Source organism: Carex rostrata, chromosome 18 (genome assembly GCF_964058835.1).
Source record: "Carex rostrata chromosome 18, lpCarRost1.2, whole genome shotgun sequence".
Lineage (NCBI taxonomy): Eukaryota > Viridiplantae > Streptophyta > Magnoliopsida > Poales > Cyperaceae > Carex > Carex rostrata.
The window spans coordinates 3,153,451-3,177,795 of NC_135935.1; the positions used below are offsets into that span (position 1 = coordinate 3,153,451).

Below are 24,345 nucleotides of genomic sequence, written 5' to 3' on the forward strand. Positions count from 1 at the left end.
TCTAGAAGCAATCCTGAATTGGAAATAGAAGTTTCTATTAATTATTCAACAGTACTACTGCATAATCATAGGCAAAGCAGGTTTTAAACATGCACCAAAGAAGTGAGATTGAGGTTGTTCGTATGAATAATTGAATAAAATATATAACTAATAGATTTTGATACTTGTATTAAATTACAATAAATATGGAATATGATATATTGTTGAAAGATTTAGTTATTCCAAACAAAAATTAAAGTTTTACAGTAAACATATTTGGTCTATTTGTTTGGAAGGTAGGTGAGAGAAAAAATTAAATACACAATAAAGTGTATCATCACATGAAAACACACATGGCGAGAGATGCAGAAAATAAGAAAAAAGGGATCCCTGAAAGAGAATTCGAATCCTCTGAGATATCTCATATTTTGAGTGACTTTTTGGAAAATCTCAACCGTTGAAAATACGTTCTGCGCGAATCTCGAAGCTCAAATAATACTGGCCCCCACGTCACCCCCGAATAGGAACCGGACACGTAAGTCACGCAAAATATGAGATATCTCAGAGGATACGCACTCCCTGAAAGCACGATAAAACATTAGTCCTAGCCTCCTAGGCTACAGCTATACTAGTACTCAGTTTTATCACTCGATTGCTTCTCTCTTGTCCAGACTCCTGTCCATCTCGCTTTAATCTCTATCAGCATCGATCGGTTTCCCATATCATAATACTTGCCAGATCTGATCTCGGTATGCTGTCATTCTCTTCCTATTATTTGTTCTGTTCAATTTGGAGCTACGATAGAAGTAGATTCGATTTCTCTTGCTTTCGCAGTGATTATTATTTGCTTCATAGCTTGAGAAACAAGCCTTTGGTTATCTTTTTATTTAAATTTTTATGGGGCTTGATAAGCTGAAAACGAAGAAAAATAGGGATTGGATTTCTGATTGACCATCTTGTTTGATGAGCTTATCCGTAAAGGTGGATCAGTCTGAGGATTAGCTCAGCTTTTTGTGTACTCATGAGATTTAGCGCAGGAGAGAATAGACGACGAGCAGGATTGATTTATCTTACCTTTACTTGCTAGTTTTACTATAGAAGGCCTGATATGAAGTCTTTACCTTTAGCTTTTTAATTAAATCAACAACAAACATCTAGGTCAGTTTTAGGGCAACACATTTTCAACACTTAAGGGGGAACCAAAAGTTTTTTCTTCTTCTTCTTCCTTCCTTCTTATACGCTACTCCTGTGTGCAAATGTGTGTTCTTTTTTATTGAGCCTGGAGGATGCTAAAATATACCATTATGTACATCCTGTATAGGCACTGATCTGAATTGACTGGTACCTACACGACATGCTTGATGCTGTTACCAGGATTCACTATAATTTAACTGATGCAATTTTGTTCTTATTGTTGTTAGTGTTGCTATTGATGCTGCTGCTATTGTCACAATTAGAAGGCGTCACACGGGATTATGTTGCTCTAGTGTTATCTGGTCTCTAGATGAAGATTGAAAAATCCTGGTACCATATCACTACAAAATCACAGCCATGCCGCCGCCTCCACGTGCTAGACCTTCTAGAAGGCCTGTGTGGATCATAGTCCTAATTGCCTTTTTCTGTGCTGTGCTTATCTGGGCTTATGTGTCCCCATCTGACAAGCCGTACAGGTCATGCTACTACATCTTCTCTTCTGACAAGTGTAACAGTTGGCCCCCACCAACCCCGGCTAGGGTTTACACTGATGAAGAGATAACCTCGCGAGTGGTGATAAAGGACATTCTCTCCGCACCTGCTGTGCAGTCCAAAAACCCTAAAATAGCTTTCATGTTTCTGACACCCGGTTCATTGCCTTTCGAGAGGCTATGGGAGAAATTCTTTCAGGTGGACTGTTATTACTTGGGAAATTTGCAGTTGTGAACATTAGAAACCTAAAAATATCATGTAGGCCCCCACAAAACAAGAAATGTTATACTTGTCCCCCTGAAAACATATTAATACCAACGTTTCCTCTGCTTTCCTAGTTTCTATTAAAAAAAAAAGGATTACCAAATTAGGTAGGGTAGTTTTATTCACTTTTTGACAAATTGGGAAGAGGTGGGAGCATGTGATATCTTACAGGGGCATCCCCAGTACTTAGTTTTGTTGGGATTAAGCATGATTTTTTCTAGTTCTGAAGGGGTACATAATTTATGAGATTTTTTAAGGGTTTGCATGGTACTGTCCCTATTATGTGTAAGTTTTTTATGTGATTGAATCGGGGTAAATTACCAAGAGCTTACCCCACTAGTACACGGATTAGTTCAAGGCTGATACAGAAATCCTTAGTCAATCATTAAAGCCAAATCTAGACAAAGGAACCAAAAAGAAATGCTAAGAAAAGTATCAGTAGTTGTAGTGCTATGCAGCTGGCATATACCAGTTGTGGTTATATACTAGCACAAACAAAATCATTGGTGTAGTAACTATGTGATGCTGGCTTCTACAATGATGTAATTGTTTGCACAGGGGCATGAAGATAGGTACACAATATATGTGCACGCATCACGAGAGAAGACGGTGCATACAAGTGCATTATTTGTTGGCCGTGACATCCGCAGTGAAAAGGTTTCAGCATTTACATTTTTGACCATTTCATTTCCAAGTTATAATAAACGTGCGGCAGCAGCTGATACTTTACTGTGGGAATTGTCTTGAAGAGACCCCAAAAGATGAAAAATTAGAGAATTTGTGTTATCGTGTGAAAAAATAAACACAATATTACTTTAAGCTTCATGATTGTTAAATATATGAGGCCTCAACTGGTGAAGTTTAGGCAACTTTCTAAGAGCAGCTTCTCTTTTAATAGAAACTGTGAAGGGTAGAGGATTGTTTTAGGAGATAGTGCAAAACCTTTTTTTTTGGAAAAGTACCTTTTTTTTATTAATTGAAAATTATTGTGTTGTCCAGAATGACACACATAATGTATCAATATGTTTGTCCATATAATTTATTAAATTCACAGAAGTCAAATTAATTGAGCAATGAATAAAAAATAAGTGAAGAATGAAGAAAGAAAGAGCTACGTACTGAAGGTATTATACTATTATTATATGGAAATTTTGCAAATGGCTGCCATTGTTTTAAATAATAGTGTGTAACAGCCAATTTTCTGATATTTACATTTTGGTCTATTGTATGTTCAATAATAAATCTGTCATAATAATATTAGTAGTTTAACAATTGTTCCCCTCTAGATAACTTAATATGAAAAAATAAACTTAAATAATAAACTGCTGCTTCTCAAATAAACTACACCTGATGAATTTTTTTGCATTATATGTTACAAGTCTGTCAGCTTACCTTCTATTTATTTTTAGTCACTTTAATTTTCAATTTTATCCAGCTTTTAGTTACTAAACTTCAATTTTATTTTAAAGTAGGTAATTGTTTCCATTTGAAGGTCAAATTACATTCAACTTTGAACCAATTCACTAACAGTTAAATCAATTCAACTATTACATGTCAAACTACATGTTTTGCGTGATTATACGGTTGGAATTTTTCAAAATTATTGAGAAATTATGTTTCTGCAATTATAGTTTTACAAGCTAAACAACTAGATTACAATCTGTATGATATTTATTTAAAACCGGAGACATGCTCCAATTTTAATAATGATTAAGTTCAGTGACTAATATTGGATAAATCAAAGTTGAGTGGCCTTCCTTATTTTAGCCAACTTTTTTTGGTTTGGATTCGCCGACAACAGATTAACTTACCAATTTTGACAATCATTGAAAATAATTTATAATTTTGACATTCGATCCTAGGCGTGCATCAAATGACTTGGAATTTGCAACAGTCCATATTTGATTTGATGTAAGCAAATGACTTTCAAATTGCATGAACTGGACACAACCAATACAAAATTTCTTTAATTATTATATGTTTTTGGTTTGATTTGAAAGATGCTGTCGAAGTTATCTCATAAGTTATTGTCAATGGATCTTAACCTTTTATTTTATTTTTGAGGACATTTGGAACTGTTGCAAAAGATTTTAAGGGTTTGCTTCATTGTAGATCTCTTGACCTCCTACAAACATGGTGTTATAATCAAATAACGGAAATAATATATTTGTAATATATACATTGGTGCAAATAGTTAAGACGAGGTGTTATTTGCAAATACAGTAGAATGTTGGGTAGTTTTGCAAATTTTGACCATCATTGAAACTGGTACACTATTTGTTCATGTGCAATCGATAAGCGAAGCAAATGTCAATGTAGGTTGTATGGGGAACGAGTTCTATGGTTGATGCAGAAAAAAGGTTATTGGCTAATGCATTGCAAGATCCAGATAACCAGCATTTTGTATTGCTCTCTGATAGGTAAATGTTTTAAACTAAATGTGATATTATTTTCTTGAGAAGCATATCAAGTGTGATATTAATTTCATTTTTTGTTTGTTGTTTGTTAATTTCCTGATTTCTTGTAATGTTTTCTGTGTAGTTGTGTACCCCTTCACAATTTCGATTATGTATATCAGTTTCTGTTGGGCACAAATATCAGCTTTGTTGATTGGTAAATAATCTATACAATTTTTTGTGATAAAAATCTTATTATTTTGATTAAATTTTTTACACATTATCTTGTATTATGTTGATTTAACTGATTATTTGATGTTCAGTTTTGAAGATCCAGGTCCCCATGGCAATGGCAGATATTCTGAGCATATGCTACCAGAAGTCGAGAAAAAGGACTGGAGAAAAGGTGCACAGGTGAGCTCCCTAATTTTTACAAGTCGCCTTGTGACTTGGTAAACGATTTTCAATAACACAGGACTTTTAATATTATGTTAGGAGACTTTGCCATTGGCAGAGTCTGCGATAGTGAAAGCTTGTATGTGCCAGACATCAGAACCAATTTATCTGAATTTTGTTGATTTGTCAACTCGACCAATTGTTGAATTGATTAATTATGCAGTGGTTCACTGTGAAGCGACAACATGCTGTGCTAATTCTCACAGATAGCCTCTACTATAACAAGTTCAAGCACTATTGCAAGGTGTGCTCAACTTTCATGCACATGCACTCAAATATACGCCCACAAATTCTGTCTTCTTCTTGCTCGTTTTGGTTTATTTACTTATTTTATCACAGCCAGGAGAAGGCAAGAATTGTTACGCTGATGAGCACTATTTGCCTACCCTTTTCAATGTTAGAGCATTTTCTTTTAAGCACTTCAATTTATTAGTTTTGAGATAAGTTTTTGGAAATTATCCTTGTTAACAATTTGTGTATTTCAGATGGTAGATCCAAATGGCATAGCAAATTGGTCGGTCACACATGTTGACTGGTCAGAGGGGAAATGGCACCCAAAAGCATATCGAGCTGCTGATGTCACCTTTGAACTGCTTAAAAATATTTCGGTGGGTTGTATATAATTCTCCTTCTATTTTATTTTTATGAAACAATATATGTAAATTATGTAGTCTGTGTTTTTTAAAATTTACTTTGATATGCAGTCAATTGATCACAGCATCCACGTCACCAGCAATGCGCATGTAATTCTCTCTCTATTTTTTTAAAAGATTTTACAGCATCGTGATGCGTTTGCAGAGGGATTGGTATAATAAGTTGATAGTATTGTCCATTATAATATTTTTTCTTATAGATTTAATGTTTGAAATGACAGAAACAAGTGCAACAGAAGCCATGTCTATGGAATGGGATGAAGCGCCCTTGCTATCTCTTTGCCAGGAAATTTTACCCCGAGTGCCTTGACAATTTGATGAATTTGTTTTCTAATTTCACGGTCTTTTGAGAAATTGATCTTAACATTCTTGCCCAACAATTGCATCATTTAATAGTACCATATTATGCGACTCTTTTTTGAAAGCTGTAACTAGGTTTAGATTGAATCCTCTTGTCGTTTTTTTATTTTTATTTTTATTTTTATTTTTATTTTTCTTGTTTATTATTTTTTTCGCTACTTTTAGTGTAGTTCAACGGGTTGCCATGTTTGCCAAGCTTTAGCATTTCCAAAGATTATCCATGCAATTATAATTTTAGGTATACCATCAAGTTTTTGGATATTACCAAGGCCCGTAAGGCTGTAATTCATAATCATGTGGTTGTTACATGACTCTCAATCAATATTGTCAGAATTGATGTATATCTCTTTGGAATTTCAGAATTGTGTATTTCCTCCAAAATTACAAATATCATACTTATTTTTATAATACAAAATCTCTTATATTTGTAATTTTGAGATTATATATATATATTTTTAGTAAAATTACAAATAACTCTAAATATGAAAATGCTCTTAGTAATATTTTTTCTCCTCGTAAATATAAGCTCTCTGCCCCCCTCAATCAGTATCTCTCATCCGATGATGTTAGAGGCTCACTTGCTGTAAAATAATGTATGGATGAAAGAGCACAGGTTAGTTGAATAATAATAAGATTTGGCGTTTGCAATTTTGTCTCTCAAACGCTAAAATTGTAGAGCTGTTTATTTCAATTTTCGGAGAAACATATAATTTATTAATTTTCGAATAAATATGGAGCTTTTTCCCGTTTTAAAAAGATAATATATACGCAAAACTGAAATTCTGTCCCAAAGTATGTGCAATTGTTGCTTATTACATATAAACAAAATTGGGAAATATTGGACGCGGTGCAAGCGAGTCAACTTGTCCAAGAGCTAACAATTTGTCAAGTACTGTTTGGCATTTAAACATGCAATGTGACCGCCGGATAAAAAAAGTTCAAATAATTAAGGATGTGATAGATTGAGAACAAAACGTTCAGATTAACACTACGTACGTAATTACGTATATACATATATATATAGGGAGTAGAACAAGGGTATTTCTAATTTCACCAAAATTTTTTTTGTGAACTTAACTCTAAAACCTATCAGATTGGGCTTCAAATGATGAATTCAAACTGTTAAAATTCTTCTACCTTACAAGTGATGCGTTTACATGTGAAAATTTTGAACCTTTAAATTAATTTAGTATGAAGTCAAGTGGTCAAAATTAAAAGGTTTATAAATTAATTTTAATGCATTCATTTTTTGAACACCTTTTGACCACTTGAATCTATACAAAATTAATTTTAAAATTTTAAATTTTCACATGTAGACGTATCATTCGTAAGGTCAAAAGATTTCAATAGTTTGAATTTATCGTTTGAAGCCAATTTAATAGAGTTTAGAATTGAGTTCGCAAAAGAGTTTGATAAACTTAGGAACACCTAGTTCTAATGTTAAAAAGCACCGACTGTTTCGTGCTTTATATTCAAATCTCGAATTTTGAAGTACAAGTGATGGATCTAAAATTCTAAATTGCTTAACATACTATATATCTATATATGGTACTAATCAAGTGGTTTAAAACAAAGTCGTGTATTTTTTTTTTAATTAGCATATTCTAAACTTAAATTAGAAATCTGGACTTCAGTTGCTGATCAGATAGGTAAAAGAAACAATAGAACTTGTATAAAATTATTTAAAAAATATCAAATATGAAAAAAAAAAATCAGTTAGAAAACATGCAATCATAGAGCCTTCTCTATGAATATAGCTGAGGCAATATATATATATATAGAGAGAGAGAGATGGGCTATGGTGCATTGCAATGCATGAAGGGGTTTGTGCATTGGACTATAAATCTAAAATTCAAAATCAATGGCCGATCCAAACCGTTCATCTTGTTCTCCATATTAATATGTGTTTGGAGACAAATTTTTATATTTTTCTGAATTTTTTTACTATTTATTAAGTATTTTACAAAATTGTTGATCCAACGGTGGCTTAACAAAACAGTAAAATCAGCAGCCACCGTTGGATCAACAATTTTGTAAAATACTTAATAAATAGTAAAAAAATTCAGAAAAATGTAAAATTTGGTCTCCAAGCACATATTAATATGGAGAACAAGATGAACGGTTTGGATCGGCCATTTGGATTTTGAATTTTAGATTTATAGTCCAATGCACAAACTCCTCCATGCATTGCAATGCACCATAGCCCATCTCTCTCTCTCTATATATATGAGACCTTAACTTCATAAAAGAAAAAAAAAATGTACGTTATAAACTAAACAAGAGCAGCGTGAGCTCTTGCAATCCAATAAGTGAATGACGAAACCGCCAAATAAGAAAAAAAAGCTTCATTCAAATTTTAAACTTATTTCTATAAATAAGACATTATCTTTGTCAGTAAATTAAAAATTAATTCTCACCATTTTTATAATTAATTTTTTTAATTATATATTTTTTTATAAAAATATATAGTTCAATCTCTCTCGTAAAATACTAAGACATACTTGTAGACCGATGATTAAAATTTTATTTTGTAGTTGTTGAAATTTGAGTTCGGATTTCACCAACCATACATTACATTTTATATTCCGGTCTTTCGAGTTTGAACTTTCTAGTTCCGTCGTGTCATCATACAATTCTTTAGTTTATGATATATTATATTAAGTTTAATCAGTTGTGACTACTTCCTAATTAACGATTATTTTTGCTATCATATCGTTTTACTATTCTGTCGCAGAGCATGGATTACCGACCTAGTCCGTATAAATAACAAACTTAATTTATTGTTAGATTATCCTATGCAATGTAAAGAGAAGAAGTCTAAGCTAGCATGAAAAAGTCTTCTTGGTTGCTCTTTTGGGTAATCACACAAACTAAATTTATGGTTCCAATTGGAAATGGTAAACCAGTCCACTTGCATATGGATTATTTTTGCTATCTCAAAGGATCGTTTTACAATTTTGTCGCAGAGCATGGATTACCGACCTAGTATGTATAAATAACAAACTTAATTTGTGGCTAGATTATCCTATGCATGAAAAAGTCTTCTTGTTTGCTCTTTTGTGTAACCACATAAATCCAATTGGAATTGGTAAACCAGTCCACTCGCTCCCATAGCAATCATGTATTAATAGTTGCAACTTGCAAGTTGATGGAACCGGATCCAATGCAACTCTAGCTACTATAACTCGTGTGTGCATACGAGTCGGAGAGATGATCATTTCATCGCCATCCAAAATTGTTAACTGGATAAAACAGTAATTTATATGAGATAAAACCATGTCTAACATTAGACTTCTATGCAACTTTAACTTAAAACTGCCAAGGAAAACATAGAAAATTACACCAGTCTAATTTCCACGGGAGTATTAATCAATCCTTTTCAGTACTGACAAAAAGACAAATGTAAAATAAAACTATCCTAGTGCAAAAGTTCTTTGTACACAAATCAGGTGTTGTCTCGCTAAATTGCGAAAAGGTCCTTTTTCAAGAATAGCAATTGCAAAATAAACCGTATTAATTTAACAAGAAATGAAACCCTAGATTTATCCATGATATTTACACATGATCTAACAATATTGAATTACTTATATCGATTTTTTTTTCCTTTAGGTCTTATGTTAATTGCTATTAATTTCATCTAGCAAATAAAATTGAACAATTTACTATTAATTCGAGGACTTTTTGGTAAAACTCTCCAAGGCCACTGGCCCACTAAGCGGTTAGCGGTGTAACCGTGTTCCTAAATATCAAACCATTAATTCTCATCCTACTAAACTAATGAATGACCAAAAAAAAAAAAAAAAAAAAAAAAAACTAAACTTCTAATCGTTGAATAGTCCGCATTTTTGACAAATTATAAGTGAAGCAATAGTCTACTTCACCAAGTAGCTAATATAAGTCTCTCTCTCTCTCTCTCTCTCTCTCTCTATATCTTGAGTATTGTGTTTATCCAATCTGAAAATCACTCTAAAAATGGGGTGCAACAATTCTCGCCCCAAAATTAAGAAATTCGACTGCGTGCGGGTTGTTCACATTAACGGGTATGTAGAAGACTACGATGGACCCGTTACCGCCAGTCACGTAATGGGTAAATCGGTCGGAAGGTACGTGCTATGCTCCTCCTCCAAAATTTTTTATTCTGGCACACATGCTTGCAAGCCCGGAGACCCGCTTGAACCCGGTCGGATCTACTTCCTGCTACCCATTTCGATATTGCAATCAGAGGCGAGCCCGGCTGACTATGTTTGTCTTATGAACCGGTTAACCTCACTTGCAAAGAAAGGCGGGTCGCGTGCAAAAGGACCGAGTATGATCAACTCGATACTTGACCAGGCCGGGTATGAATCACCGACTCGGGCTTGTGACGGAACCGGAGCCGTGTCAGGCAACGGTCAGGCCGACTTGCCACCTGATCGGGAGTTTGTAACTGGGTCGGGCAAGTGGTGTTCTAGGAGTGGTTGGAAACCATGTTTGGATCGCATCGATGAGTCATTCAGGCGATCGATGAGGATGGATTCGATGCGCAGCAATATTGGAGGTGGTGAAGTGGAAATATTAGACAATGGCAATGAAGTTGGAGAAAAGATAGGGGAAAATATTGGTGTTATCTTGTAAGTTGTAACTATATATTACCCTCTTTATTATCTACATGTTTTGTGTTTTTGTTTCTGTTAATAGATTTTTTTTTTTTTTTTTGAAAGGGGTTTCTGTTAAGTTACACGCTTGATTTCAAGCGATAGTGTTAGCGTAGATATGTGCAATTTTAGGATTTTTTTTTTTTCTTTGTTTTCTAGTTCGATTAGTTGTAGCTGCCAGGTCTTGTCGAAGAAAACTTCTTATGTAACTTCCAAAATGAATAATTTGCATTTTAGACACGTAATCGGACAAATAAAATAGTGCTTTGACTTGGCACATCTACTTATCTAACAGGAACTGTATAATTAACTTATTAGAAGTACGCAGTGCCGGGCTGTATGGTGAATTTGATTAAGTAAACGCTCTACAATTTTCACAAAAGAGTAGAAATTTCCTTTTAACGAATTCACAACAATCACAGGAAATAAAAAATCGCGTCACTGTCGTAAAATATTTCCATTAAAAACAATAGAAACTAACATAAATTAGAAATTTGGAAGCATGTTACACAAAAGAATTAATTTAACCAAGTGCAAAACAAACCTGAAATATCGTAATTTTTACAAGATAGATGACATATTCATATGTAGAATAAATACCAATTTTCGAGATTCGATCCGAATAAATATCTCATGTATTGTCACCGATAACATGATTGCGGGTCAAAAAAATGTTTATTTTATAGTAATAAACCATAAATCAAATTTCTTGACCGAGTACAATAGAATTTTATTTTGATTAATAGCAAGTTTAATTATGTATTTTATTATTTTATTTAATTGATAAGAAAAACAGGAAAGTTAAACCAAACATGGGAGGTAAACAGGAGCATATGGCCCACTGAATTTCTCAGTTCATGTCTAACTTGGTCTAAGTTGTGTTTGACCGTGACAGACACATGCCACATGCGTCAAAAACAATGTGATCATGTTTTCTGTGTGTATACAGTTAGAATAAAAAACAAGCACAAAAAAGGGTACAAAATATACAGTTAGAATAAAAATTATTTTTAGTTTAGCGAAGAAGACACTGTTTTCTGTGTGAATTTTCAGTAAAAGTAGGACAAAACAATGTGATCCTTGTTATGTATTGAAAAAATGTGTTACTAGATCAAACCATATTATGCTATTCATTGTATTTACTATTTACTTACAAAAAAACAACAGAGCTTTGGAGGAACCGGGAGGATCTGCATCCCCTAGAAATTTGGTAATATACTAAATTGAAATATAAAATTTATTGAATTAACTTCTTTAATTTTTTTTTTTATGTTTGCTTTTAAAAGATTAATGAGAAAGTTTTTCACTGGCCCCAAAAAAAATATATAATCAAGATCCACCACTAAATTACACAATGAAACTTCACTATAATTATGTATGTATTGTACTCATTGGGGTGTTAGTCCAGTACACGATAATAGACATTACAAATTAATTTAATCGGATAATTTTAATTTAATTATAAAGTATGCTATTTAAGGTCTTAAAGTCATATTATACGGAAAATATCTCGAAAACATACGCTCCAAAATTAATAGAGAGAATATTAATATTAAATTGGTTACTCTTTTTTTCAAGAGAAGAGGAAGACCCACCAATTTCCATTAGTATGAAAACTATGTACAAAGGTCAACTGGTGTCACACCCCTCTAATATCAGTACGGCAGTACCAGTAGCAACATATTACAAAACAGGGTATTTAGTAGATACTCTGTACCAGAATAAGCAAAAGTAAAATAGACCTATGCAAAAACAACTGCAACCTGTAAGCTGAGAAAAACAATAGACAAGCCCCTGTAAATATAACAAATAACAAAGGACACCAAAGATTACACAAATACCCCTAAAACTTGAAATTCATTCCAAGAACAACAGCTAGCTGAGTAGCCTTACCAGCGAGTCCGTGTCCCACCAGGTACCTGAGGTGCAATTGAAAAAATTGGACAGTCCAGAATAATCTCAGCTGGACTAAACTCAATCCGGTGCCTGTTGATACTGTAGAGGGTCTTCTTTGAGATTCGTGATAAGTGAGATGAACGGGGCCGAGTTTACCACTTGCACCTCAGGTACTTGGGGTGATACAGATTCCTCACCAACACCTTCACCTTCCAATATTGTCCCTTCTCTAGGTTTAAGGGTTGTAGCAAGTCCATCTTCCATGGAAATTGTTGGTATGCACTGTTGTTGTAAGCAATACTTTAGTGTTCTATTTGACTAATTTGCAAAAAATATAATTGTTGAATTTAACAATTTCCACTCAATATTTGTAGGTTCATATGATTTAGAATTCCAACCTGGACCGTTGAGGCTCTTCCATTTGTCCTTTTGCAATTATGATTACATTGTTATCTCAATGAACGCTATGGGTTCAAAATCAATATCTTCTCCTCACAAGTTTTTTGAAAAGTGATCATATGCTAAAATCGGATAATTGAGCGTCAAGATACACCTGTTTGAAAATTTGTAATTTCAAAAAAAATTGGTAAAGTAAATCTGAAGTTAAATTTTCAGGACAACCATTACAACGATTAGAAAATATTACAACTATTTAAATAAATTCAGAATTACAAGATTTGGCTTCTTTCAGTCAATTTGATCAGAAACCAATCGTTGGTAACGTTTGCTAATCGTTGGCACGTTTAATGTAAAGTGTAGAGTAATATATAGCTAGCTCCAGCAGAATTTAGAAATTGCCACCAACCGTTGTAATAGTTGAGGACAAAATCCTAAATTTATTTCCTTTCGTATAAATAGAAAGTCTGAATTTGTTTTTGAAGATGAACTCAGCCACCGAATTTAGGGCGATTTTTCTTTGCTTGAGGTAGCCACTATTGGTGTGCTTGCTAACAACCTCATATTTTATTTTTCACTAATCTTCATTTAGATTAAGTTAGAGTGATCAATAGAGAGTTTCTCTTGAGTGTTTGAACTTAGAGCCTGTGTGCTCGATCTTCTAGAGTCGTGTGACATCCCGAATATTTGTAAGGGCTCACCAGTTCTACTTTATAGATTTTTTTCACTGTGTAATAGAAAGGTGCGGCGAGAAATAGTCGTGATGCCTCGGAGAGATAGGTCTTATTTTGCCGAACTCCATTAACAACTCTTGTGTCATTTTGTTTACTCTTTCATTTATTTTATTTTACACTTGCGATTGTTTATATTTGAATAAATCGAACAATTATACCAAAAGAGTTTAAAATTTTAAAAGACCTCATATTCACCTCCATCTAGATATTGTTAGAATCATCATGCATCCTGTCAGATCCTTCACATCACAACAAATCCGGAATAGCCAAAGTTAGTGCTATTTTTGAATCTCTTGGGTTAGCACTATTCTCAATCACTAATCCAAAAATCGCTATTCTTGAGCTATTCCTTGCACGATCCAAACGTACCTCGAATTCAGCTTTGTTGTACAAAGTCTTTTTTCGGGGTAAATAGATTTCCTCTTTCATTTTATAAATATAATATGTGAAAAAAATATATTATGCCTATAATTTATATTAAAGCCTAGTTTTAATTTTTAAGAAAATTGTATTTTTTAATAAATGATTGTCAAGTCTCAAGTGATTTCCTATCGTTAATACATTATCTTGACGTACTTTTAGATATACCATTTCTTTATCCGAATATGACCACATTAGCATATAGATATTTCATTGTGAGATGTCCATCATCCCACAATGAAATATCTATATGTTACAACCTTATATGAATGAAGTGGCACTTCATTCATATAAGGTTGTACTCGCAAACTTTGTAATTCCACCAATCTGTCTGACCCAACAAATGTTATTTAAAAAATTATTTTATTTTATTTTTAGTTAGGTGGGATTACGTTGATTCAGCAAGTCAAATAAATATTGGTTGCGATTTCACAAGATGATCAAATAAAAAACCGACCTAACTTATGTAAAATAATTTAATCTAACTTTCCCCATAATTCTAAAATTAAATTCTGTGGAGGCGTCGTCAAGTTCGTTTATATTTTATTCTGCATAGAATTAATTTTTAGTTATTATTACATCAATAATCAATCATGCTACCGAATGTTACTGTCAATTGTCAATTAAAATATCAATAGTAGCATAGTGCTATTACTTGAATAATGATATACTAAGTTTTTTTTTTAAGAATTTCTTTTTTGAAAAGTGTGGTAGAAGCTACCCCATTTTTATTTTTGAATTTCATTTATATTATTGTATATCATGTTGTGTTTTATTTGCACGTGTTAGATTATTTACAATAATTAGTTATTGTATATGTTTGATTTTTGCACAAATAAAATTCATGAAATCCGCATAATCCGATTGACTAAATGCAAGTCTGGTAGCAAATAGTCAAAACTCAAAACCTTGCCTTCTGGTGTCGAGCAAGCGATTATTTTATAAAAATAAAATAAGTTACGGGTCAATTTTCATAGCCAAGCAAGCGATCTTGGATATCAATGTTTATTTAGGTAGGTAGGAAGTCATGATCGGAATAACGAACGCAGAGTTCTATAACTTGAAGAAATTTCAGTTCAGTTATGATTTTGTAAAAAAAATTAAATTATTGGATAACATACATCAATTTCGTTTATGTTAATCCATTGTATACAATAAAATGCAATGCTCGTTCTTTTTAAAATGTCGCATCATGAATCCAAAATTGCGCATCACAACTACTACACATATACTTCAAGCGAGCTATTTGAAATTCGGAATTACAAAATGGATTCTCAAAGAACCTCAATAGTAGTTGACAACAATAAAAGAGCGCAATAATAATAATAATAATAATAATAAAATAATTAATTTTTAATCTAGTAATAAAAAAAACATAATCTTCGTGTGAAAAGTTATGAGTTTGAAACTTGAATGGAATAAATTCTTTCTTGTAATAACAAAGATATGGAATTTGAAATCTTGAAGTTGATCTTTCTTTCAAAAAAAAATATTTAATATAAATATGCGATGAGCTTAATCGGCACAAGTTGAAGCCGACTCAGGAATATTCATGATTAGTAGAGGTGCAAACAGATCAAATAATGGTAAAATCATATTTGTATTTATTTTTATTTTCATATACATATACAAATTGAATATTAGATGGATACAGATCGGATATCAAACGGATACATATCAAATATCCATTTTCAATACCATTATTTATTTAAAAATATCAAAGTACATAATATTTGTCTAAATATAATAGTGAACAACATAATTTTTTTTCATAATATTTATTAAACTATATGATATATATTTACTATTCGGATACAAATAATTAAAATTTAAAACTAAATATGTATTCATATCTTCATGGATATTCATATCTAATTTTTTCGAATACAGATTCAGATTTAGATGAATACAAATATTTAAAATTTGAAACCATATTCGTATAATCGTATCCAAGGTAATCCGTATCTAATTTTTGAATGCGAATTCAGATTATGACAGATAATATCCGATCCGTTTGCACCCCTAAATTGATCACTGGAACTTCAAAACAACTGCGTGCGCTCTCTTCTACCAACCAATGGGGACCAAATAATATAAATATACATTAATACAACATTGTAAAGACTTCGCATAAGAATCCATTTTTGAACATTGATTTACAATCTTGTTTAACTAATCTGATGGATGGGATGCTCATAATAATCATTTTCTATCGCCAAGTTCTTGGTTGACTTATCTAAGCGATGTCATCCGAAAAGGCTTTTCGCATTAATTGGAAGAACAGCATAAGCGTGCATTTGACTTTCCCGCTGAAAACGAATACTCCTAAATCCTAATTTTCTAAATACCAAAGTCAAAACTAAAACTATCTATAGTACACTATATTTGCGGGCGTCTTATTTTCAAGCTTTTTTAGTGACTGATTGAACATAATAAAAAGTCTGGTAATTCAAAAAATAACTACTCATCCATTCATTTATACTGGTTCATTTATTGTTCAAATAATTAAAAATCTGGTTCATCCATTCATTTAGGAATAATAAGGGGAAAAAATATGTAATTTTATTCATATCTGCCCTGCAAATTATTGACAATGTCATTGGCAATCAGGAGAGCATGCATCATGTTTTGATTATTTGAACAATATCGAGTACAATTGATTAATTTTTGCATATTTTGCACTTGTACGGTTCTACCAACAACAAACAAGATAGAAGACGCATAGAAGTAGATCATTCAGATGATTAGAGCATTACATTACATACTCTTAGATGTCTTACACAGATTAAATTGAACTGTAGTACATAGTTACATGTTCTTAGTGGTTATTTTCCCTAGCATACATTTCTCTGTTAAGGTCACGAAACTATACCCCATGTCACACTGAGTACTCCATCTGAACATACTCTCTGAGCAGAATAAGATGTAGTGAAAGCAAACAACCTGATTTGTCGGTCCAACTGAAATGAATAAACACTTCTATCCAATTCTCTCCCCTCACATCTTCATTATCAAACCATCTTTCTCATCTCTTTCAACAAATTCAGAGAGAACTGGAGAGATGCTCTGGTTGTTTGTTTGTTGGTGGCAAAGAACTAAGCAACCTGATTGGTACCGATAAAGGTTTTCTAGCTCCCCGGGACAGCACAAAATTGAAGTATCAATTGTGACATAGGATATAGCTAGCTTACCTTCAAACAAATTGCAAACATTTCCCTAAAAGATCTACAAAAATATAGCTTAATTAGTATGCTAATAAAAACTAATTCTCTTTCTCTTGCATCTAGCTACCAAACCCCATTGCAACAACAGGGATCCTGACTTTATGCCCCCTGTCTCCTTTCATCAATACCTCACCGAAGCTGTATGTTCCTTTCACCGATCTCACAGTAAGGGTTACTGTTACATCCCTTGACTGACCTGGTAAAATTGTCAATGCCGGTGGGCCCACCTCCAGTGCAACTTCAGGAGACATGTGTGATGTTATAGTGTAAGTCTCTGCTTCAGACCCCACATTCGTAACTGTCCTTTTGATGATCCGAGTGCCTTTCAGATGAGCAACTGTAACTGATGGTATGTTCAGATCTGCAGGGTGCATGTAAGTTGCGGTGCATGGCATACCGGTTATGTTTCTTATTTCATGCCGGTCAATGCCAGGTACTGAGCATAGAAATTTGATATAGTCCACGTGAGCTGTAAGAATAAATCATTAAGCTCATATTAGTAAAGTATGAATCTACAGATACTGATACATTTCTAGACAGAACTTCAAAATCAAATATCCAGACCACTGCAGTACAGGTCTATCTATCTAAACCAGTATGTTGCCATCATGTACATCACGGCACAAAATCATTACCATTTCCTAGTTGAATGAGCTAGCTAATTTTGTCTCAGTTGATACAAAAGAAAAGACTTTAGCACTATGCTTTTACCAAAAATCAAAATATTAAAGAGCATAGCAGCCCCTAAAAGTATCTCAAAACTATAAAACACCCCTTCCAGCATTGCAAACAAAAAAATAATGATCTCCACATTTGCGGCAATGTAGAGAAATCCGTGCCATAATACTGTATTCAACTTCAGCTAAATTATTACTATGAAGCTATTTTCAAGTTACCATTTAGATCATTCAAGATGGTCAGTGTGTCATTGCATTTTTCTGAACCCATAATTAATGTATAATACCTAACAGTATAGAATAACAAGTCCGCAGAGCTTTGTTATCAATATTTTCAACAATGGTGATTACTTGCATTAATGGAAATTGCTGAGGTTTCTGCAAAGTTCTCAAGAAAACTGTCTGGGAGATAAACAAAGAGTCTTTTCATCTGAAAGAGTGAGTGAGAAATAGACAGAGAGAGAAAGAGAGAGAGAGAAGATAATGAGCATACAAGCATCAAAAACAAGGCCTGGGTCGAGAGCAGCTTTAGGGTTAACGGCACCACTACCATAGTCAAAGGGGGTACCACCAACAAGGGTCAGAATCTCTTGGCCGGTAAACTCTTGTGCCTTGAGAGGTCGGCCCCCTTTATCCACCGTGGCGGCGGTGGTCATGAGTGCTGATTTGATGGCAGCTGGGCTCCATTTTGGGTTTTTTTGTTTTATCAGTGCTGCTATCCCTGATATGTGCGGGGCAGCCATGCTGGTGCCAGATATCATTGCAAATCCCTCACCTGCAATTGTTTTTAATTGCATAAAACGGGTATTATGTTTTAGTTTGGTAATTGCTGAGAAGGATTCAGGAATTCCTTTTTAAAACAAAAACACCATTTTTTTTGTCTTTCAGTCTGCTATTTGAATGTGAATATTGAGTACACGAAAAAAGATATAGTTTCTAAGTTCTAGGTATCATATATATAATTGCAACTAAGCTGTCTGTCAGAGGTCGTATTATTAGCTGACCGAAAGAGAGACATTTAAATTTGTATTAGTCATATGTTGAACTGGAATGCAAGATTTATTGTACCAGATATGCATCATGACAAGAATTTAGGTTAATATTGTTACTTCTCCTTTTCCTTTTTTGTCCTCTCAGTGTATGATTATGGGTTTCCCAAGCAGGCTTAGTTCTAAAATACCATTTTCAAAATGAGCATGTTTCTTATTAAAAAAAACACCCAGGCAAAAATGAACTTAAAAGTTTAAACACTGGTTTCTTCAAAAGAACTAAAAAAAGGCTGAATTGATATGGTACTGTGCATACCAACATAATTGGCCTCATCGGTCCCATTTGGAGCCCAGGCAGCCCATATCAGATTCCCTGGGGCCAATATATCAGGTTTGAGTACATCGGCATCTTGAAAGCTAAAATCTTTCACATCAGGGCCCCTCGAAGAAAATATCGCAACTTGAGGGGCTGAATTGTAAAGGGTCGGGGCCAGACCATTTGCAATGCTAGCTGTTGCTTCGAAACTAATGGCTCTTCCAGCCCAGTCTCTTTTCGTTGAACAATTGTAGTAATCTATTAGCTCCTGGAAACCAAATAAAAAACACAAACAATTTACATGACCTTTTGCTCTCAAAGGCACTGAACTGTATCTCAACATAATGAAAACTCTAGGAAACCATAGTTAGTGCCTCAGTGGAAGAAAAAGAAGATCATACCTTAGTTTTAGTGGTTTCTGTAATGAGAATACCCGGAATTCTGACAGGAACAGGATCAAACTTTATTCCAGGATAGTTATTCTCCACAGCTACAATGAATCCTGCAGCACCAAGGCTCTTGGCAGTCTCAGAAACTTTTTTGATAGATGCAGTGCCAGAAACAAAATTGAAGGAATAACCACAAAGAAGAATATTTCCTTCCACTTTATTCTTGTTCAATAATTCAGGTCTCTGGCAGTCTAATGGATTGTACTTTATGACGGAGGAGCCGATAAGCACATCACTTGCCGAGACCAGGCTAAAAGTCTTGTTACCGTGGGTAGCAGCTACATATCAAGAGAGAAAAAATGCATGAAAAACATATTTGAAGAAAAAATATTGTGAAAGAAGAATACTGTACAAACAATATATCCACATAGGCTAGTAAATAAAATTATAGAAGAAAGTTGCATGTAATTGTTCAAACAAAACCACAAATAAACACACGCTAGTCAAAATGGTGCACCGAATTTTTATGCATCACTGCATCATAGGGTAAACAATTGATGTACACCAATGAAGTGTAGAAAGCAATACCATGAAGTCCTAAGTACAAAACTACTTGCAGATGCATAAAATCATGTTATTTGGGACTATTTTCTTTTCTGCATTTACACTTGTTATTTACATATCACAAAACAAAAAAGAACAGATGTTGATATGCTACATGAAAAAAAAAAAAAAAACTTACGGGATACTCCAAGACCAGGTAAATTGATGCCGTTTCCCAGACTCAATTGGTTCTTGTACCTCCGATCATCTACGCCAGCAGCAACAGTGGTGATCCACGGGCTGAAAGAAACCAAGGTTTTAGGAAAGGGACCTCCGTTTCCAGCTGCTTGGGCCACAAAAACCCCAGCTTTCACTGCTGAAAGAAGGGCTGCATCAAATGGGTTCAAGAACGTCGTACGTGTTGCAGATGGTGGGCTATTGGGCCCAACTGAGAGGTTGAGTATGTCAACACCATCCTCAACTGCCTGCTTAAAGGGAAACCATATAGAGGTCATTTTTGCTTTCACTTTTTACTAAAGAGAATGGTTTCAATCCTGACCTCATTAGGGTCATGATTTTGACTTAATTTCCAGTTATATCTAACTAGAAAATTATAAATAAACATCATAAGAGAAATAACAAGAGGTCACTACTACAGTTCAATCAAAGTAAATTAAATTCATTATTTAAGTCATGAAATCATGACATTGCTGTATACAAATAAGAATTAACAACAAAAATATTTGGTTTGTCTAATACATACTTGTTCAATGGCCGCCACAACATCAGACACGTAACCGCCAAATAGCCTGTACAGAACCTTATACACCGCAATCCTGCAGGTGCAAATACAGCCCCCTTAAATATGCATCAAAGGACCCACAGAAATATTCAGTTAAAAGAAAGAACAAATAATATACATGAAATCTACACAACCAACCTGGCACGCGGAGCCATGCCACTTGATTTACCAAACTCATGGCCATGTAGTCTCACAGGTACCCCATTGTTTCCAGCAGCAATTGCAGCTGTATGGCTAGTCAGGGAAATAACAATATTCCATTACTAATTAATTATAATATGTAAAATAATAGGCATACTTTGTTGTATATACTATAAAATTCCATGATTGTATCATAGATAGTCAAACCAGACAGCTTTTTTCTAGATGAAGTCCATTGGTTCAAACCAGACAGTTCACAAGTTGTATAGAGCATAAAGCCAGCACACTCTGATTAGTCATGAAAGAGAGTTTACCATGGAAAAACATGACATTTGTCAGAAACCTCATAATAAAATTACCTTCCATGCCCATCACCATCCATTGGAGATGCAAAATCAATTGCCGGGTTGAAAGCACCTGCAGCAATTGCAGCTTTGGCAAAATGCTGGGCCCCAACAATCTTCCCATTACAGTAGCTCCTTCGCGTCTCAGGATCAGCCTCACATTTTCCCTTATACCTGGTCAGAGGCCCATAAGGCTCAGTGTTGTAAGTTGAGAAGCTGGGGTGCTTTGGGTTAATACCAGAGTCCACAAAGCCAATAACAATATCTTCGCCTGCTCTGTCAAACCCACCTCCTGTGGGCCACACATCAGTCGTCAATCCAAGAAATTGAGGGGTGTGTGTTGTTAATTTTCTTACTTTGGTGTCCCTTTCCACATATTTTACCCCTGGGGTTCTCCTCAAAGCCTCAGCCTAAATCACAAGATTCTATTAAAATGGGAGAAAAAAAAAGAGTGCAAAACAAGAGAAAAATGTAGGATAAAATTTAAAATTTTTGAGGTTCTTTCTATAAAAAGTTCTGGATACAACCACATATAGTATATACCTGTAGAGGATTTATGTGAATTGCAAAGCCATTCATGAGGTGGCGGTATGTGTACAGTTTAGTATAGGAACCTTCTAAAAGCACCGAGTCGAGTATCTCATTGTGCTTGTTCTCTAGATGGATGGAGTATGCTCTTACAACGTCACTGTTAGGAAACAGTTATTCAATAACTACAGTTAATATAAACTTGTCTAACAACGGAATATACCAAAAAATTTAAATTTTGAATTAGAAATTCAGAAATCACCATTCTGAGGTGGTGAAGGGCGTTTTACCTGTGAAAATCCATTTCTTCAACTGTATCAGTTGCAGTTGCAGGAAGTCCTTCTATGTTACCTTCATAGCTCACAACAGGGTCTCCTTCAATAGCCACAATGTACACATCATGGCTCCCATACGCTATACTTTCCAGTAATATCAGAAATAAACATGCAAATTCTATCCCCTTCATTTCTCAGTTCAAATAATTTGGCAATCTGTATTTATTCTTTATCTGGTATCTCCAACTGCAATTGTAACAAAAAGAGTACATTAATCATTAAAAAAACATGCTTGAGTTTGCATTGATACTCTAGATAAAAATTAAGAAGGGCTTCTAACAATTTGGTATTTGTGTTCAACAGCAGCATGAACCGAAATGTAACTTGAGAGTTGAGACATTAGGGTATAAACATCAAACTTCAGTGTGTATGTAATGCAAATAGTTTTAACTTTCAGAAGATATGCAATTGTTAGGTTTTAGAAGGGATGTAATTGTTACGTTTTAGAAGGGTTTCTGAGCTAAATTGAGAACAGGCAGCATAGTAAGTTAGCAATCAAAGTTATTAGTGTTGTATTTCAGTAATAGTAAGCATGAGAGTTGAGCAATTGGAGAGGCCAATTATGCAGAAATACCCTCTAAAACAGATACCAGCCTGGCAAAACCGTTACTTTTCTTACCAACAACTAATCCCCTGCTTCCATTAATTTGCATTTAAGAGTTCATAGGCACATTCTTCCCCCCCCCCCCCCCCCCCCCCCCCCCACAAAAAAAATGTTAGCTTTGCCTTCAGGCTTTTGAACATAAACCCTGCTATAATTACTGAGACAGATACAAATTATAAACAAATAAATAGGGCATTTGATCTCCTCTTAAGCTAAAATAAGACCTATCTAACAACCCTTTTCATTTAAAAGAGGTACATTTGTTTCCCTCTATTTAGCTCTACTCATGTAGTAACTATCAAACTTGATTAAGTAAATAAAAATATATATATCTAACTAAAGACTTGTCCACTTAGTGAACAAGTATAAAATCAAAATCACACACATTTGACACAAAACGTAACATATTTTTTTCTTCACCTTTCTCCTTTCGAAAGAGCTAGGTTTTACACCACAGCGGGTCCCACATTCCAGCGAGTGTGCTGTCTGAAAGAAAGAGACAGCGAAATGGGGTTTTATACTAGGAGTTAGGGTTCTTTCCGTGTAAGAGGTGGCTAGAATGTGATTTCTGCAGCGTCGTCTTTAATGGAGGTGGGAACGAGAGGCAAGGAATCTTTGTATACCGTATTTACGGCTTTGCCACTGACACTTAGTAAATGAGAGTGTATCGGGGAAGGAGATGGTATGGGTATTAATGTCGGGGCTCACTTTTTTATCTTTTAAATAAATGAAAAAGAAAGATTATGTCCCTGCATCCTGATGCGAACGATTAAATCAGAACTGGAGAATACAAACCGTTGGATCTGAACCTGACGGATGATATCGTCGATTTATTTATTATTATCGCGCAGTCTGTGCGGAATTGTAGATTTGGCAAGGAGTCCAGAAAGCATTGAAAATTGTTAAATCGTACACCCCGGTTTTTCGGATCCGAGGGACCGAGGCGAGTTACTAAACCCGTTCTATTGAAATGGGAGGTGTGAACCGGCATTGCTTCGTGCCAAGTGCCAACACGTTCGGATGCGGGAGAAATAAAAGAAAAATAAGATGATTCAGATTTTAACCTGTGAAATATTTGGGTTTTGGAAAAGATAAACAAATATATTTTATTTAGATAATATTTAGAAAAAAAAAATAAACAAATAGATTTTCGGAAGATAAGTCATGCACCGCCGTAATAATCTGAGCTAATACTTAAGTAGAAAAAAATACAAGAAAATTACCATATCATTTCAAAATATGAAAAGAGGAAATGCGAGCTGCAACAATATAACTGCAAGCAGCTATTTGTTGTCTTATTTAGTAAATTATCAAATGATATTTGGCAAGGTGGTGGCTAAAACAATATAGTTTTTTTGTTTTTTGTTTTTTTTTTATCACTGTGATATTTAATTTAAAAAGTATGCTCTATTAGGGCGTGTTCGGCCGACAAATGGGAATGGGCGCGGGCGCGGGATTTGAACTGAAAAACACTGTTCCCGTGGGAAAAAAAAAATTCAGTTGAACTGAATTTTTTTTTTCCCACGTGAATAGTGATCTGGCCGAACACGCCCTTATAAAGTTAGAGTAAGTTTTTTAT

At 34.2% G+C, this 24,345-nt stretch overlaps 3 protein-coding genes across 5 annotated transcripts; 2 read left to right on the forward strand and 1 right to left on the reverse strand.

Annotated features, from left to right (window-relative positions):
- The first annotated feature begins 556 nt into the window (after positions 1–556).
- On the forward strand, positions 557–6,044 carry LOC144569874 (glycosyltransferase BC10-like). 3 transcript variants are annotated; one of them, XM_078320354.1, is made up of 11 exons: positions 557–728; positions 1,401–1,863; positions 2,488–2,586; positions 4,249–4,349; positions 4,471–4,542; positions 4,649–4,739; positions 4,945–5,025; positions 5,121–5,177; positions 5,267–5,389; positions 5,486–5,524; positions 5,656–6,044. In XM_078320354.1, the coding sequence occupies exons 2-11, from the start codon at positions 1,531–1,533 to the stop codon at positions 5,782–5,784; spliced, it is 1,125 nt and encodes a 374-aa protein (XP_078176480.1). In that variant the 5' UTR covers positions 557–728; positions 1,401–1,530; the 3' UTR covers positions 5,785–6,044. The 3 variants fall into 3 exon arrangements, with proteins under 3 accessions (XP_078176480.1, XP_078176481.1, XP_078176482.1); XM_078320355.1 differs by lacking the exon at positions 5,486–5,524 and having other exon boundaries at positions 607–728; XM_078320356.1 differs by lacking the exon at positions 2,488–2,586 and having other exon boundaries at positions 607–728.
- A 3,670-nt stretch (positions 6,045–9,714) lies between these two features.
- LOC144569423 (uncharacterized) lies at positions 9,715–10,552 on the forward strand. Its single transcript, XM_078319770.1, has one exon. It carries the CDS (start codon positions 9,767–9,769, stop codon positions 10,406–10,408), a length of 642 nt encoding a protein of 213 aa, XP_078175896.1. The 5' UTR covers positions 9,715–9,766; the 3' UTR covers positions 10,409–10,552.
- Positions 10,553–16,582: 6,030 nt separating this feature from the next.
- LOC144569875 (subtilisin-like protease SBT2.6) lies at positions 16,583–23,462 on the reverse strand. The gene is made up of 11 exons (XM_078320357.1): positions 23,187–23,462; positions 22,118–22,348; positions 21,843–21,987; positions 21,315–21,709; positions 20,953–21,048; positions 20,776–20,848; positions 20,212–20,497; positions 19,482–19,807; positions 19,081–19,348; positions 18,269–18,550; positions 16,583–17,567 (listed from the first exon to the last, which is right to left on the reverse strand). The coding sequence occupies exons 2-11, from the start codon at positions 22,291–22,293 to the stop codon at positions 17,158–17,160; spliced, it is 2,457 nt and encodes an 818-aa protein (XP_078176483.1). The 5' UTR covers positions 22,294–22,348; positions 23,187–23,462; the 3' UTR covers positions 16,583–17,157.
- Positions 23,463–24,345: the final 883 nt, after the last annotated feature.